The 17,590-nt window shown below is 35.9% G+C and overlaps 4 protein-coding genes and 1 long non-coding RNA gene across 5 annotated transcripts; 4 read left to right on the plus strand and 1 right to left on the minus strand.

The window, feature by feature from the left end:
- The first annotated feature begins 1,517 nt into the window (after positions 1–1,517).
- Positions 1,518–3,816, plus strand: LOC140825624 (protein BOLA4, chloroplastic/mitochondrial). Its single transcript, XM_073187513.1, has 3 exons — positions 1,518–1,902; positions 3,056–3,123; positions 3,488–3,816. Exons 1-3 carry the CDS (start codon positions 1,636–1,638, stop codon positions 3,636–3,638), a joined length of 486 nt encoding a protein of 161 aa, XP_073043614.1. The 5' UTR covers positions 1,518–1,635; the 3' UTR covers positions 3,639–3,816.
- A 985-nt stretch (positions 3,817–4,801) lies between these two features.
- LOC140828670 (protein LURP-one-related 15-like) lies at positions 4,802–5,562 on the plus strand. The gene is made up of 3 exons (XM_073191596.1): positions 4,802–4,895; positions 4,994–5,288; positions 5,385–5,562. Exons 1-3 carry the CDS (start codon positions 4,802–4,804, stop codon positions 5,560–5,562), a joined length of 567 nt encoding a protein of 188 aa, XP_073047697.1.
- Positions 5,563–5,944: 382 nt separating this feature from the next.
- On the plus strand, positions 5,945–7,049 carry LOC140825623 (protein LURP-one-related 10-like). The gene is made up of 3 exons (XM_073187512.1): positions 5,945–6,345; positions 6,432–6,659; positions 6,755–7,049. Exons 1-3 carry the CDS (start codon positions 6,097–6,099, stop codon positions 6,899–6,901), a joined length of 624 nt encoding a protein of 207 aa, XP_073043613.1. The 5' UTR covers positions 5,945–6,096; the 3' UTR covers positions 6,902–7,049.
- A 3,489-nt stretch (positions 7,050–10,538) lies between these two features.
- LOC140828071 (uncharacterized) lies at positions 10,539–13,434 on the plus strand. The gene is made up of 7 exons (XM_073191050.1): positions 10,539–10,777; positions 10,856–10,933; positions 11,137–11,243; positions 11,934–12,011; positions 12,587–12,688; positions 12,780–12,861; positions 12,974–13,434. The coding sequence occupies exons 1-7, from the start codon at positions 10,651–10,653 to the stop codon at positions 13,090–13,092; spliced, it is 693 nt and encodes a 230-aa protein (XP_073047151.1). The 5' UTR covers positions 10,539–10,650; the 3' UTR covers positions 13,093–13,434.
- Positions 13,435–15,104: 1,670 nt separating this feature from the next.
- On the minus strand, positions 15,105–15,915 carry LOC140825626 (uncharacterized). Its single transcript, XR_012116719.1, has 2 exons — positions 15,571–15,915; positions 15,105–15,438 (listed from the first exon to the last, which is right to left on the minus strand). It is a non-coding gene; the product is annotated as an uncharacterized lncRNA (long non-coding RNA).
- Between the last annotated feature and the right edge of the window lie 1,675 nt (positions 15,916–17,590).

Below are 17,590 nucleotides of genomic sequence, written 5' to 3' on the forward strand. Positions count from 1 at the left end.
ATACTTTGTAATCACGTGATCTTCACTTTAAAGCTTTGTTTATTTGCACGTTAATTTTTCTTCCATTATACCTACCGAGGCAAGTATTTGATTATGCCAGCAAGTTGTATACCATAAATTTAATTGACCATGCCTTGAGTTTCTATTTTTTATTTTAAAAAAGCTTTTTTAATAGTTCTGCTTCTTCTTTTTTTTGGGTCAAAACTGAAAATACTCGCATGTTGGTGTAACGTGATTTTCAATTAATTCGAAAATTGCGTTGGCATTGAATTTTAGGAAATTCTACATCTATTACTTTTGTTATTAGGCAAAAACTTGTGTGAGACGGTCTCACGGGTCATATTTGTGAGACGGATCTCTTATTTAGGTCATCCATGGAAAAATATTACTTTTTATGCTAAGAGTACTACTTTTTTTGTGAATATGGGTAGGGTTGACCCGTCTCACAGATTAAGATCCGTGAGACGGTCTCACAGGAGACTCACTCTTGTTATTATTATTAAAAAAGTATATTATATGTTTCGCAAATGTAAAAATGGAAAAACTCGAGATTCTTTGCAGAAAACAAAAGGTAAAACATCAATGGACACAAATAATTTGGGCCGAGCGGTACATCTCTATACATGGTTGTTAAGAAGCCCACAAATCCACAACCGTTTCTTCATAGGAACTTTTTGATTTTTTGGGATTAATTTATTTATATGAGAAAAAAAGATTTCAAGATCGTGTGGCTGCCTTTTTGGGGAGTTTTAGGTTTTGTATCGTATAGATGTTACAACTGAAGCCATTCATGTTAATTATATTATTTTCAGGTTGTATTTGAACAGAAGAGTTTATATTTTGTTGAATTACAATAATTGTCTAGTTAAATAACGATCGCAACATAAATTTTAGATCGTAGTTTAGTTAAAAAAAAAAGAATTTGTTTATGATTTATATTTAACAAATTTTGAGTCAATATTATTACTATCAACAGCTCTGGATGAAGTCACAAAATGTTTTGTTATCATTATAGGGAAATGATTGTGAGAAACATTTTTTTCTAGTAAAATGAATTGTGTTAGAGCTAATGTATGGGTTTTTTTTTTATTACTATCGGGTGTAGTAATTGCTAAAATATCAAAAGCTTGATTCTGAATATTTGAAATTGTATTTTATGAATAAAAAAAATTTAATCGAAAATGAATTCAAATGAAATTCATATTATCAAATGAATATTTACTTAACTATTTTTTACTAATAAATGAAATCTTATCAAAGCAATTTTCATCAAATAAATAGGTTTGTTTCATCCTACTCGTGCAGGCAGTGTCTGCACGGGCAATGAACGGTCCGGATCACCCACATGAGTGATCCGGCCCCACCTCTCTGAAAAAAAAAAAAAAAATTAGCTCGAAAAAATCTGAGCCGTTAGATCGACCCTGTGCCCGCAGAAATAGGGTCGACCTAACCAAATAAATATGTGAGCGAGAGGATCCACTTTATGATATAATCCATTTATGAATTTTTCTTTTTGAAAAAAATATTCACCATCGAAGCAAGATACGACGTCGGGTTTACTGCAGTGGCGTTCTTAGGTCATCACATCGCAGAACGAAATCTTCTCCTTCTGAGCCACCGGTGACATCCATATATATGGCGACGAGAGCGTTGTTAATCCGGCCGAATTCGGCGGTTCTACGGGTGGTTGGCAGACTTTCATGTCTGCGGGTAACGGCGTCCTTGTCAACTAGGAGGAGCTATCATCTACCCAGCCGTAGCTCATCATTTCCGACGGAGATTTCTCTTTCGTGCTTCGATAGACCAACCAGAATCACGCACTACCGTCGGAGTTTCTGTATCCAGGCAACTGACAATCCAGCTTCCATCGAACCTCCTTTGATAGAATCAATGGAAAAGAAGGTCCGTCACTGAATTCCATGTTACTTTTTGTGTTACTTACCGTCATTTCCAGCACCGATGATACGAGGGTCGGAAAAACTGGCGTTATTATTTACCCAAAAGAACTGGCTTCAATTTGCCTGATTCTCGTGTAAAGATTTCCGCTTTTAAAAAGCAGAAACAAGATACCTACCAAAATATAAAAAAAGTAGTTCACTTGTAGCACACAGATAACAGTCGGATGCTCTAGTTCTTCGCTCCCTGTTATTCTGAACTTAATTGGTAGTTCGTCCTTGATGAGAGTTCATGAAAGGCAACCACAAAGACAATCATTTCTGGTCTGATGATTCATGCAATTTGAACAGGTTGTTTGTAATTGTTAGAGCATACGCGTAACAGAATCATCAGGAACATATGGACTGTCGCCTATACATAGCATTGTAAATGCGGTTGTCTCCTCAAATACCTAAGAGAAAATGGCATCTTTAGCTGTCGAGGGGAAGATGTGTTGTTTGAATGATTTTAGAGTATTTTCTACTTTGACATTTTTTTGTCTAGGAGTGGATTTTTTATTCTAATTGTGTACCATAAAGAAGCATATGAAACAAAGGAGGAGGTAAAAATAACTTTTTTTCTTTTTTGTTAAAAGATAGGTGACTAGTTATTAGATACATTGATCATTCATGTAATAATTTTCCACGAATAAAGATTAAGTCTAAGTTCTCGAGAAAGAGTGGTGAATGCCAAAGTGATTAAATTAATTTTAACAGCTGCAAAGGTAAGATAAAATGATTGTTTTGTCTTTAACTTCTCTCTTTTGCTGATTCTTTGTGGCTACAAGTTTGAAAACTATTAGATATTACACATTTTTCTCTCAAGAAAATAATGAAACTTCATGCTTCGCCTTACCGAGCAGCTGGAGTGGGTTTTTAAGCCATAGCTATCTTCTATGAAAAACCGACTTCAGTGCACGATGAGATTTTGTGAAGGGTGCAGGGTCAGATGTCACACAAATACGATATAGCACATTGTTAGCAGGAAAGGATTGCATAAATTGCATTCACTTCTAGTCCTAATTGCATGCTGGATCTTTGTCATTGGTAAACAATTATTTGTATTTACTTTTTGTGATGTTTATACTGTTTGAAAATGTATTTCTCATGATTGTTGCCAGATCAAGGAACAGCTTAGTGCAGATTCAGTCATTGTGAAGGATGCTTATGGTGATGGACGCCATATTAGGTTAGTTTTTTCCTTCGCTCTATTACCTTGGGTCACATGTTCTAAGTGAGGATCTTTCAATCTCTGTCTTTCCCTTCTCATTGTTAACTTGCTACTGCTGCTGGTGACATGGTGATGCTGAACAGGGTTAATTTGAACGATGACATCAGTCAAACTTTTAAAAACAAAACCTTCATCAACTAAAAACACATAATTCAACATAATGGACAATTTATTTTTGGTAACGGAGATCAGTTTTCAAAAGATAAGTTTGACCGAGGTCATTTTTCAAATTATTCCTATTGAATGCATGTGCTCGTGCTAGTATATCGTACTTTGGTGAGGAAGCTAGAGTCCCCTAATTTGATTGGGCACATATTTGCAGCATTGAAGTTATCTCTACGGCTTTTGAGGGTAAATCTGCTGTGAATAGGCAGAGGATGGTGTACAAAGCAATATGGGAAGAACTTCAGGACACAGTGCATGCTGTTGATCAGATGACTACCAGAACCCCTGAAGAAGCATCGGGGAAGTGATGAAATGTGACATAATAGTTCTGTCTTAGTTACACTATGATGCCCCTGCACAGAATTGAGAAAGTATTGTGAGCAAATCATTCAGGTTTATCTGATAGATAATACATTATGCTATCCGTTTAAAAATATTGTGCTAAGCTTTTGCTTCAAGTAGCACAAGGAACGTGTGTTTTGTTGATCATATTTTTCCTTTTAAGAGAGAATAATTCATAGCCAACCATGTAATTGAATATATGGTCCTTCATTCTTGTTCTTTCTCGACTGGTCTGATGGACATAATCCTTATTATGGATACTATTAACATTTCAGATTATTAGAAGAAGCGTTTAAAATATCGCCGGTAATGTATGAATTTCAGGTGATAAAATTAGATACTGTCCAGAAAAAGCATTTCATGTCATATTCTCAAGTTGCTTGCAGTTGGTTTGCACGCAGTGATGCATTTGAAGGTGGTGACTATGTCAAGCAATGATCATGTCTCATTCCGGTCACAATTCTCGAGTTACAAAGCATGACTACGGCTTCTTCGGAGTAACTTATAATTTTCTACATTCTCCTATTGCCTCCCAATTGAGGATGAACATTGAATATGGTCCTGCCCTGTCCTGGCTAACTCTTTCCTTGATGAAGGAGAACTCGTTTACAAAAAAAAAAAAACAAAGTACATATGCTATCTATCTATATCTAAATCTAAATGAAGTAAAGTACAAACGATCAATAACTTGCTTCCACATCACGTAACCAGGCTTGATTTTAATTTCAAGATAATAACAATATTGATGTGGCTTGATTAATATCAGAAGTTTAAGATCAATATGGATGCTATATGGCGCCCTTTCTCCTCCCTAAAGACATGATCAAGGTCAGAATAACGTTACTTGGTTAAGATCATTACGTATGTAATATGCATTTGATGTTGTTTTACCATTTTTAAACCGATAAAGGATAGGCCTCGCCCTACCCTAAATCAACAACTACGTATAACAAATAGAAATATTTGACCCTGCTTTGCGTTAGCTTTTTCTTGATCAAATCAGGCAAGCTTGCAGCATAACCTCCAATGCTAGAAAAGAACCTTCCAGTTATGCCATCAGAATGCACATTAAACATCCATAAGCCTAGCTCCTAAACTGAATTTTAATTTTAAATATTTGTGAAGGAAAATGGGTAGTTCGACTGCGGTAATCAACCCAAGATTCTGTTTTCCAGGTGAGATCCATTTAACGACTGTGAAGAAGATCATGCCAATCAGTGCAGGCAATTTTAGGGTCACCAATGATAAAGTGATATTATGTTTAACGTGAAAGAGAGACTGTTGAGTTTTCATAGTCGCCATGTCCTCCTTGATGCTGCAGGCAATACCATTGCCATCCTGAAGAAAAATGGGCGGTTTGTACTTAGGAAGCTTCATCTCTCTTTAAAATTTCAGTGTTACAGGAATTTTCTTTGTCTTGACCTAACGCTAGCTCTAACTTCTAAGATTTTCGGCATAGACCAAAGATGGCAAGTTTACAAGCGAGACAGCTCAGATCCTGATGATGTTGTTTTTAGTGCTACCCAATTTAGGACTGGTGAATTAAATGTAGTTCTAGGCCACAAGAAGGAAAATAATGCGTGGGATTTTAAAGTTGTTGGTAGTTGGTTGGAGAGGTCATGTATCATATACAACCACTTAACAGCCATTGCACTGGTAGATATATTTACATGTTAATATTGAGATTACATATATAGTTGATTGATATGAAGATTGCAGGCGCAGAAGAAGCATAGGTTTAGATGCGTGATGAAGCGTAGGGACACTTTGAGCGTGACCATGAGTCCGAATGTCGACCATTCATTCGTCGTCGGTTTGGTGGTGATACTTGATCGAATCAACGATGGCATGGATGATTTAATCACTAGCTGCATTTGGACTGAGATATAATACACGAGTTTACAATAATAATCTTGGTTTCTGTATATGAAAACCAGCACTCTTGCTTAGATATATGTCAAGATATCAACGTGCACATGGAATACATGTTTCAAACTTGATTATGCTTCTTGTGGAACATGTTATTGATAATGGTTGATGTCCAAGTATGAGTCGCATCATTTATAAGTTTGACTTTTTCAATTTATTAATCACTTATGACACGGGGACAGTTCCAACGACTTCCATCTCGACGCCTTCCTTCCTTATTCGAGGAAGAAAAAATCAAATCCCTTTTTAATTTTATAATAATAATTATATTTATATTATGTAAAGGAAAAATGGAAACCTTATCGTTTAATTTTCCAATTCACTTCAAATCTTATAAATTCTGTTAAAAGCCAAAAAAATTGTCACTTGCACCGATAAAGAACATTCACTGCATATATATCGTCATTTTGTGTGTGTGTCGGTAGATATTAACCTCCATCCTCACTGCAAGTTCGGTCCCACTATTCTTGTTCTTATTAGCAAAATATACTAACGATGATGGGCGGATCAAGTTATGCGCCAGGGTCCCAGCAGGTTGCGGTGATCAGCCCGCAGTTCTGCGTGGGCTATCCAGTTGATCTGACTATCGTGCGGAAGCTGATGACTCTGTCGGAGGGTAGTTTCGGAGTTACCGATGTAAACGGTAACATAATGTTCAGGGTCAAAGGAAAACTCTTCAGCCTCCGCGATCGCCGCGTTTTGTACGATCTCGCCGGAAACCCCCTCATCACTTTTCACCAAAAGGTTGCTTTTTTATTCTTTCTCGTTGATTTCTCGTGCTGTACGTGGGAAACTTTTACTAAAAAAAAAATCTTGTTTTATGGTTTCAGATGCTATCTGCACATAGAAGATGGGTGGTTTTTAGAGGAGAGAGCACAAATTCGAAGGATCTTCTTTTCAGCGTGAAGAAATCTTCGCTCTTGCAGATGAAGACGAAGCTAGATGTGTTCTTGGCTTCCAACCCCAAAGAGGAGTTGTGTGACTTCAGGATCGAAGGCAGCTGGTTTGAGAGATCCTGCGTCATATACACTGGGAATTCCTCCAACATCATCGCACAGGTAAACGATTCCCCAACATGCAACATCGATTACATATATATTGTAAATATGAGAGTGATTTTTGAGTAAAAATTTTGAAAGTGGGATTGATGCAGATGCACAGGAAACACAGCGCCCAAAGTATCCTGCTTGGGAAAGACACGTTCGGGGTGACCGTGTATCCTAACGTGGATTACGCCTTCATCGTTGCGCTTGTTGTAATTCTTGAGGAGATCAACGAGGACAGATCTGGGGAAGACTGAAACAACAATAATCTTATGATTATCTTATCTTTGTTTCCAAGAACAATCTATCTCTGTATGTAATATAATCATAATGTGAATGCTTGGTGTTTCTTACTGGTAAAACCGAAAACGTATGTATTAGAGCTATTGGATTTTCACATGGATTATTGTTCGAGTTATTTGTGTAATCGACAAAAGTCTTCTATTTGAAAAAAAATCAACAAAAACGAATACACTTATATTCAAATTGCAATACAATTTTCCATTAATGTTTATAATTATTGTACGAAACCTCATAAATTTCTACAATATTAAAAATCATTTTTTATATAAATTTTAAATTGCAATTTGATTCTTCATTATTTTTACAATTATAGTATAATCTTTATTTCAATAAAAATATTTTAAATTATATTATAACTCCTTATGAATTTTATAATGATCGAAATCGAAGAAAAATGTGTAGTAATAATAGTAATAATAATAGATGAAAAGGGGTAAAATATCTATGCTTCTGTACTTCTATATTATATTATTAAAGATGAGAATATGATAATAACTATTATAGAAGATATCAAATATATATATGGCAAAAACTTGTGTGAGACGGTCTCACGGGTCAAATTTTGTGAGACGGATCTTTATATGGGTAATCCATGAAATAATATTGTTTTTTATGCTAAGAGTACTACTTTTTATGGTGAATATGAGTAGGGTTGACCCGTCTCACAGATTGAGATCCGTGAGACGGTCTCACATGAGACCTACTATATATATATATATATATATATATATATATATATATATATATATAAATATATATATATATATATATATATATATATATATCTACTTCTCTACTATTTTATTAAGGCTGAGGGGCTTATAGAAAGTGTCCACCCTGCGGACACCAATTTTTCTTCCCTTTTTGCCCTTTTGCTTCAACACAATAATATTTCTCTCTCAAAATCTTCTCAAATCTCCAACAAAACCGTTCCATAAAATTATTCTGCACGATTCTCTCATACTCCACTATTCTCTCTGCATCATCTTCATAAATTAACCATCCCTCACACCGACTCTGCACAAATTGCGGCACTACATTTCGAGCACTTGAATGCAAAAACTCATCCTACTAAAAAATCGACACTCCGACGATGTACTCGGCCGCATCGGCCAGCTTTCCAAGCGTGTTTCCTCTGTATGCAATACACCTCCACACTCACTCACCGTCATCACACACACACACACATACGCACACATTTATCGATTCCATCTCCATTAAACTTTGGATGTATTGTCGCCATCTCAACTTTGCAGGTGAACAAATCGGTAGGTCCGTTCGATGCGTTGGTCAGTTTTCCCCTGAATCCCCGGACCATCTCGAGGAGTTTAACGACTACGTCGAAGGACGCTCTCAAATCCCTATTCCGACTTACTTCATCGGCGATTACGGTGTTGGTTCTGCAAAGATTTTGTCTGCTGCTGCAAGAAATTCGGCAAACCTAGGGTTTAAGATAGATGGCTTGAAAGTCTGCGAGAATTTGTATTGGTTGTGAGGCAGTGGAAAGTTCACGCTACACGGTATGTAATTACCTACTCTTAAGTCTTAACAATTTTGCCTTTTTAATTTGAGTTAACTATTAAACACTTTTTGCTCGTGGTTTGAACCGGTTCTTCAATATGTTCTGTGTATGTATGGCTTTTTTAGTAGGATGAGTTTTTGCATTCAAGTGCTCAAAATGTAGTGCCGCAATTTGATCGCACAGTAATTAAAGAGATGGACGTGACAAAAACATAACTAGAACTGTTGCTCATGAAACCTTGCTAACCAAATGTAACAAATGAAGTTAAACAATTCATTTAAAATCCGATCTTAAAATGCTAGACAATGTTCTCTCATTTACATTCCCTACTATTTTATTAAATCAAAGAAAATGGGATGTTTGAACCCAATCAAATAATTGAATTTTGTAATATAAAAAATATATACTTTCTGTGTTGAATTTTGTTACCTTTGTTGGTTTTCGAACCCATTCCAATAATTGAATTATTTGAATATTAAAAAAAAAATCTGTTTTGAATTTTGCTAATTTTGTTGAGGGTGTGTTTTATTGCAAGGTTTTTTCTACGGTAGAAAACTCGCCACTTTGCAGAAGGGAAATGACCGTTTTAGATTTAACAGTAAATTTTGTGTTTTAGAGTGAATGAATCTTCCATGGTTAGAGTTATTGATTTGGAGAGTTGTTTCTGATGAAAGAAGTGGATATAATATGTTTGCTTTATTTATTATATTTGGTTCTTAACACAAACAACGATTTATGAAACTGGTATAGTTATTTCAGTTTGTTGTGAGCATGTTTGAACAATGAATTTGTTCAGGTAGGTGTGTACAGGATGTCTAATGAACGTATTGGGTGCTCCTTGGCTGATGCTGCATCCAGTCCTAAATATATGGATTATCTTGCCACCGCTGCAGCTTCCGTTCCTTCTCCCTCTTTGCATGTCGTCTATGTTAATACACCCCTCGAGACCAAAGCTTACACACATGAAGTTGTTCCAACAATTATCTGTACCTCTTTTAATGTCGTGCAAACCATTATGCAGGTTGGTTGTGCCATTTCTTTTTGAATAATATAATCATTTGGTTGTTTACTTTATGTCCATACTTCAGATTCTTTTTACTTATTGTGAGCTGCATCTGGTAATTTTCAAGGCTTTTGCAGAAGTGCCTAATTTAAGCGTATGGTATGGTCCTGACACTTGCATGGGAGCAAATATCATGGAGTTGTTTCGGCAGATGGCTGTGATGTGCAGTTTATATCAATGATTGTTGATTCCCAGTCTATTAATTGAATTTTGTATTTTATTTCATATTTTTGAGAGTGTGAAAGAATTAATCGAATTTTATATCAAATTAATTTGTTCGTTTTTATCTTGCGGGTGATAATTTATTTATTACGAGTTTCAAGGTCATTTGATCTAATCTTTCACATATTCTTAACAGAGTCACTAAATCATTATATTATGTCTTCTTAGACATTGTTTTATTATAATGTTTATAGACACATTTAGATTTTGGTTTATAGGTTTTAAATTCAAATGTTTCAAGATCTAGCAGAGTTGCGATAACAAAATTCCAAACTTTCATCTGGCACAATTGCATATATACTAATATGGTGTATTTGAATATTTGATGCATATTCTAATATTTTTTTGACCATCTTTTGACTATTTGTTTATTTCTTTTACATTGAATGTTAACATTATTGCATTTCAATAATATATTTATGATACAAAATATTTTTGTGTCATAGTGTTGTGATATCATGAAGGTTTAATATATCACGCTCATATATTCATGACACACGCAACGTGTGTGCCTCGGTTACTAGTATATTATTAAGTATGAGAACATGATAATAACTACTTATAGAGGATATTAAATTTTTTTTCTAATTTGGCATTTATATGATATTAATATTATATTTTTGTTTTTTGTTTTTGTTTTTGTTTTTTAAATTTCAACACACACATCTTTTTATTTCAATCATTCAAATATTAATTTAATCTTTACACAATTTATTAAATTTCACTTTAATCCATCGATAATGATAAAAAAATTATAAACACTTGTGCTGAATAATTACTTTATAGAGAGAGAGTTTTAGTTTGTAACTTAGAAGCCACGGCCTTATCCCACTCAGGTAGGGCAGCCGGCCGGCGGTTTCGTCTGCTCTTCCCCTTAGTCCTTCTCAGCCACGTCCATGGCGGGAATCCCGAATTTCAAGCCCCTTTCTTTTCGCCCACTATCTTTATCCCTCTGCTCCAACTCCCGCCCGTTAGTCCTTCTTACTCAACTCAGAACCCCCTCTCGCCGACGTACATTTCCCAGTAAGCTAAAACGGAAGCTTTTCAACTTTTCTCTTACACATTAATGGCCATGATCTCATCTTTTCATTTTTGTTGCAGAGATACATGCGTTGTCGAGTAATGACATAAAAGTAGGCCTCAACATTGAAGTGGACGGAGCTCCTTGGCGGGTTCTTGGTAATTTTTACTCCTTTTGTGTTATCCTTGGTTTGCATTTTTGTTTATTACTCAATGTGTGCAATAAATCCATGGCCTCACTTTTATTTATATTTGACAAATCTTAACGATTTATATTCTGGTTATATATAATTTATATTTGGTTAGTTTCCGATTCATAATTTTGTCAGTCATCTTGAATTTGATATGTGGGCATTCTATAGAGTTTCTCCATGTCAAACCGGGCAAAGGCGCAGCGTACGTGAGGACCACATTGCGCAACTATGTGACAGGAAACCAAGTCGAAAGAACTTTCAGAGCTGGAAGTAAGGTAACTACCTTGTAGCTGTTTGTTTTGTACTCTCATTCTTTCTTGTTAGTTTACTCTATCAAAGAATATATATCATGTGGTGAACGCTTTTGAGATTGAATGCAAGTACATATTCACAATGGAGTTTTATAGGTAGAGGAGGTCTAAGGTTGGTATTTGTTGGAGCCTAATTTCCAGCAACTCAAAAACAAGTGAGTAAACGAAATTACTCACAGAATTTCCTCAATGAAATACCATTTGAAGCTTGAAACTTGAAAGTGGATTGGTTCAAAAATGAATACCATTTACAAAAGAAAGAAAATATTAATTCCATACGCCCTAGCACACGGTGGTAATAACTGAAATTGTATACTCAATGATCCCTCTTAAGAGTTTTTGGCCATATTTCATATGCATTCTTCCCACGCGCACACCCTCTTCTCCCTCACAACCTTTTCTAGCATATTCTTGATATATTGGATACTTATATTGACTTTCTTGGCCTAACTTATTTGGGACCAGTTATTATGGGATTGAAACATCCATATAATTATATGACCTACATGTTTGGGGCAGTTAAACTTGCGCTGATTGGATTCTAATAATATCATTTACATCAAGGCAAAATCTTTTGTTCTGTGGAATCTTGAGTTTGTGTTTTCCATATTAGCTGCTTTATTGCTAATGTTAAATTTCCCCTGATTTATACAGTTAGAAGCGGCAGATATATTGAAAGAAACCAAGCAATACACTTACAAAGATGGTGCTCAATATGTCTTCATGGACTTGGTTGGTTGTTTAGTACTTTCAATTTTGTTAAATGGCATGTTTCAAAATTTTCTTATCCAGCTTTTCAGCATCCAAATTAGAGACAAAAGTCCTCTGTTGGAACTAGTAAACCTAACTATGACGAGGAAGATGCTTATCTTCGGCTCAACATATAGTTATGAGTTTGGGTTCAAAATGATAGGTAAAATAGTTACTCGTGTTAAGCTTCAATGGAAACATGCCCTCCTTCTGTTGGATTTAATATGTTAATCTTAAGGAATTTATCAATTGATTTTCGTTTTTTGTTCAATCCTTTTATTCATTTCTCAATTCGTCTATTTTGGACACTTGTTTGTCAGCCGATCTTAACTCCAAAGCATATAAACAAAGGGAGAAGCTCTGTAACAGTATAACTTGTATCATTTGCTTAAAATTTGATATAATTTCCATCTTTTGGACACAAATCACATCATCTAGTTTTACTAGAATCCACTGGTTGTATAAGCATGTGGTGATGAGTGGAAAATGCTAGTCTTCATTGAACATGGGCTGTGGTACTAATTGGGTAGTATGATTGATGCATGAAATTCATCCAGACAACATATGAGGAATTCCGTCTGGATGAGGCAGATGTTGGGGATAAATCGAAGTGGCTAAAGGAAGGCATGGACTGCAATTTGCTTTTCTGGAATAACAAGGTATCTTTTTACTGTCATCTGTTTTGCTTGTGTTATCTGAGATGCAAAAGGCTACAAAACACAAATAATGAATTATCATTGCTTGTTGAAGGTTATTGATTTTGAGCTCCCGATCACGGTGAAGTTAACTGTGGTTGAAGTTGATCCTGGACTCAGAGGTGATACGGCCCAAGGTACTTGCTATTGGATGCACGCTTTCCTGGTTTTTAAAAGTAATTTTTGTGTTGTTTTGGTGTTCTTTACCGTAAATGCTTCATGTGTATTTGTTGTTTATATGTAATGCAGGAGGATCTAAACCCGCGACCCTTGATACAGGTGCTGTGGTGAGCGTCCCATTGTTCATAGACAAAGGCGAGGAAATTTTGGTAGATACCAGAACTGGGCAGTACATGAGTCGTGCATAGATATCATTTATGTATAAGTAGAGAAATCAAAGAATTATGAGAGAAACCGGTCGAGGGAAATTAAGATATAGATTTTGCTGTTTTGTTCATGCTACCATATGAGTAATGCTTTTACCCACTCAGCAAATAACATGATAATAAATCACGGTCACTCAACTATGATCATGATATATGGAAGAGTGGTAATGATTCATCTCTCGTCACACGTATCATGTGTTAGATTGATATTACTCCGGTAGCATCTACCGAGCCAGATTTTGCTTCCGAAGATATAATTTTACACCCATTAATTTCTTGTCATTATTATCATTAATCGTTATGGTAACGTGGATTTACTGTCAATTTGACTCTTTTCTCACAGCATTACTCGCTATGCAAATATTGGGTTTGTTTCAACCTGTCTGCACGGGTAATGAACGGTCCAGATCACTCCACATGAGTGATCCGGACCAACCTCCATGTAAAAAAAAAAAAAATTGACTCGAAAAAATCCGAGCCATCGGATCGACCCTTTGCGAGCAGTGTCCGCAGGGGGGTAGGGTCGAGTGAACCCAAATATTGGACGTACATTTATTACGCAGTCGGTCGAAACGACCAAACTAATTATATCCCCTATCCGTTTGTATTTGTATAATAATAAATGTACATCGGGAAAAAAATTTAATGATAAATAATCACCTAATACTCTTTTTGTGGGAGTGGAATGTGAAAGGCCATGCATGAAGAAAAAGGAGGAGACGACTGAAATGGGGAAATTACCCGTTATTGTAATAGATTACAACAAAATGACATACCACACAATCTGATCTTCCCTACACACAGACGAGCGACGGCCGTCTTACAATCTACGGATCAGACCCTTAATGATCTGCTGTGTGTTTTCCAGGAGGGGTCCTTCATATTCGGGGGAGCATTTTTGCTTGGACTCGATTTCTTACCAAGAATTGGTCCCAACATCTTCTTCATAACCTTCCGAAAACCTGACTCTCGGCCTCCTGGCTTCGAAACCAGGCAACGCTGGACAGCCGGCTCAGAAAGGCTACGCCCCAGAATGGCTTGGTTCAACTGCACCTCGAAGGAAAGGCGCTCATATTGATCCACCAACGTGCTGTATTCATCACCAAACCTCCTCAAAGTGCCTTCCATTCTCAGAGTCCTAGTTCTTCACATCCACCGGATTATGAGAATATTTGTATGTTATTATGCATATAAGATTTGTGTGAGAGGCAGCAGGTGTGCGAGCGTGATTTATATATCTTGGAAAGATGCGCCTTTAAAATTATGTAAATAGTCATTAATTTCATTAAATTTTGATTTTCAAAATTCGCATTTAACTCCTTTCTACCTTTTGCACCTTCATTTAATTACAAAAACTCCTCCCATACTTCTTTGCGATGATGATTAATTCACGTTGAACCAAATAAAAGCTGTTTTTAAAAAAAAAAACTTTAATTAGGGAAAATTTTAACAAATCATAAAGACTAAGAAAACTTATAAAACACAGTGAAACAATTATTTTTTTTGATTTACTTGGCATAAAATATTAGGTATTTCAATCACAGTAACAAAATAATGATTAATTTGAAAAGAATTATGCTTTACTTGAAAAGATAGAGAGAGAGAACCGAGAAACTTGCAAAATGAAGCTGTGCGTATTTTCAAGCACTTTATGCTTTCTTGTCTGATGAGAATTCTCTTAGTTTGTTCCTCCACTATTACCAGTCTTATTCGACACAAAAGTCTTGCGACATCATGCGCAGAAGCATAGTCCCACTGATTCTAAAACTGAAACTAACTAAAAAAAAAAAAACACACACACACACACACACATATATTGAACGCTTGGAATTGTTCCAGTTTTCATGCAAAATGGATTGATACTATATAATTGTTTAAGTTAGATTTTATAAACTATGAGTGAAATTTTTTGCTTTTACAAGACTACTTTCCTGGTGTGCTGTATTGTTTATGGATATATCTCGTAATAATACTTGTAATATGTTCAAGAACCAGAATTCTAATAGCCGCAGCTTATATTTATATATATATAGAGAGAGAGGCGCAAGGCAGACATTACAAACTTGTGTTATAGCAGAAAAAAAATGTGGAGAGGGCTACAAAAAAACGTATTTCGCAACGCCACTGTGCGATGGGCTTTCATCTTTCTCCTCCTCCCTTATCTTCTCCAGGACATGAACCAAATTAATGCAACTTGATCACCTTTACATAGTAAACTTGAATCGGAATAACTACAAATTAAGAGGGTCTTTCACTCCCCTTTACTTGACTTTCCTTTGACACCTTCTCTTGTTCCTTTTCTCTCAATGATTTAACCGGAGATATTATCTATAAACATTACCAAAGAATCACCAAAATTTCAATTCGTGACACCCGATAAAACATTCAGCTATTTAAAATTCAAGCTGCAGCTAGCTCATATAGTAAAACAGCACTGAACGGGAGAAAAAAAAATCTGACCATGAAAGATAATCTGATCTCTTTCAAACGGTACAACCGATCGACCTCCATCTCCAGCTGCTTTTGGTCTTCCCATCTATTAAGAGTCTCCTTCATGTGGGAATCCAGTATAACCCCCCTCTGCCTCAGGACTTCATCAGTATTTTCCTGTCAATCCTCAATCTCTCAAGCTTTTCGCGAATGGCGCTGAGCTCCTGGGCAAGCGAGGAATCAAAGGACTGGATCATGGGATGGATGTTCTCCTTGTTGGAGATGTCAACGCATTGCGTCGACTTTGGCTTCGCATTGGTTTTAATATCATTAATAGCTGCATTAGGGAATGGGTCGATCTTGGGCTGCAGAGCTTTGCGGTTGCTGCTTTTCGGGTGGTGGCTGGAATTCGGAGACTGAACTGCAGCTTCTGGCATGTCGATGATGATGGATGACGGGATGTTTTATGTGCGTGTCTCTGTTTGTGTGTTTGTGAAATGAGATATTGGAAGGCTTTTTCATTTGTAGACTTTCTTGGGACTAGAGTGGAGTGGATTTGAATTTGAAAAGAGCGTGGCGGTCTAACGGCTACTATTAATGATGCGACTGAAAGTTTGAGCTTCCTAATTTAAAACATCAGCACTCCAATTAGTTAAATTAATTAATAGTCATTAGATATTTAGATTCACTCTTAGTGAGACCTAAGCAAGAATTAACACATGATATATAAATCGATCTTATTATCATAGCGGTGGCTTAAGATATGTAAGAATTATTTTAATTGGTTGCTCATGGTTCGCAGTCGCGGTCGCGGAGATCGGAACGGATGCTACCGTTCCAGTTACAATGAAATTTCACGGAACGGTCTTGGAACGAGTATTTAAAAAATATTATAAATATATAAAAATTAAAATTTGGAAAATATTTAGAAATATAAAAAATAAACGTTCCGATCCCGTTTTGGTAAACCATGTTGGTGATAGATTGGGTGAAGGAAGGGTCGTTTGGTATTGTTTACTCTGGGCTGATCGTTTCAAAGAACGTAAATGTGGATCAAAATGTGACCAAACGAGCAAGTGCGAAAGCTGTTCAGCGAAAACAATGGCTCAAAGATAAAGTTGTACGAATGTATGCATATCCATTTCTTTCACGGGTGCGTGCGTTGCTCTTGGTCTTGAAGATAATGAAGATAAGAGGTATGCTAATCTGGATGTAGTGTATAGGTAAAAATAGGAGTTCAAGGTGCGGTGGAGCGTGGAGATTATGAAGAGTGGTTCAATTACAAGATTTCACGAGCAGCTCCAGACACATGTGCTAAATTCCTTGGAAGCTTTGTGTCAGATACCACTGATAACTCTGTATACAAAGGGTTAGAAATGGCTTGTGTGGAAATTTGAGGTACTTGATTCATAGTGATATTATATGAATTCAACATGTGCTTATATTCTATTTTTATTTATTAATTATTGGAAAAAAAGACAAAATCATAATTGTCAATCCGAGCAGATCATAATAATACACCGCTAGGAATGCATATGACGCTGTAAATTTATGGGCTGGCGTCAGTTTGTGTGGACCGACGATGAACCCACCCAGAAGCAGGCCCAGTGAGATAACCATCGGATTTTGGGCCCACACAAGTCCGCGTTCGTAAAATATGGTGCAAATTTTCTCCCCTTACGTTCTTGACGCGTTCTTCAATTAAAATAATAATAATTAGCATTACCAATCATCAATCCACATCCATATAATATAATAATATATATATTTAACGTAGAATAAGTTTCATTTGACATAGATCTATATCCGAGCAAATCGGTTCATATTTTTTACTAAAAAAGTAATTTTTTCCATAATAATAATATATTTTTATGTGTTAGATCAGATAAGAGATCCGTCTCATAAAATTGATTCATAATATAGTTTGATAAAAAAAATACAACCCATAAAACCGTCTCACACAAATTTTTGTCCAATTTTAACTTCTACCGCCACATCTTAGAACATGTGACCTTTTATTTATTTATTTATTTTTTTGTTGTTAAAAAAT

The sequence above is a fragment of the Primulina eburnea genome, chromosome 3 (assembly GCF_022965805.1).
Source record: "Primulina eburnea isolate SZY01 chromosome 3, ASM2296580v1, whole genome shotgun sequence".
Classification (NCBI taxonomy): Eukaryota; Viridiplantae; Streptophyta; class Magnoliopsida; order Lamiales; family Gesneriaceae; genus Primulina; species Primulina eburnea.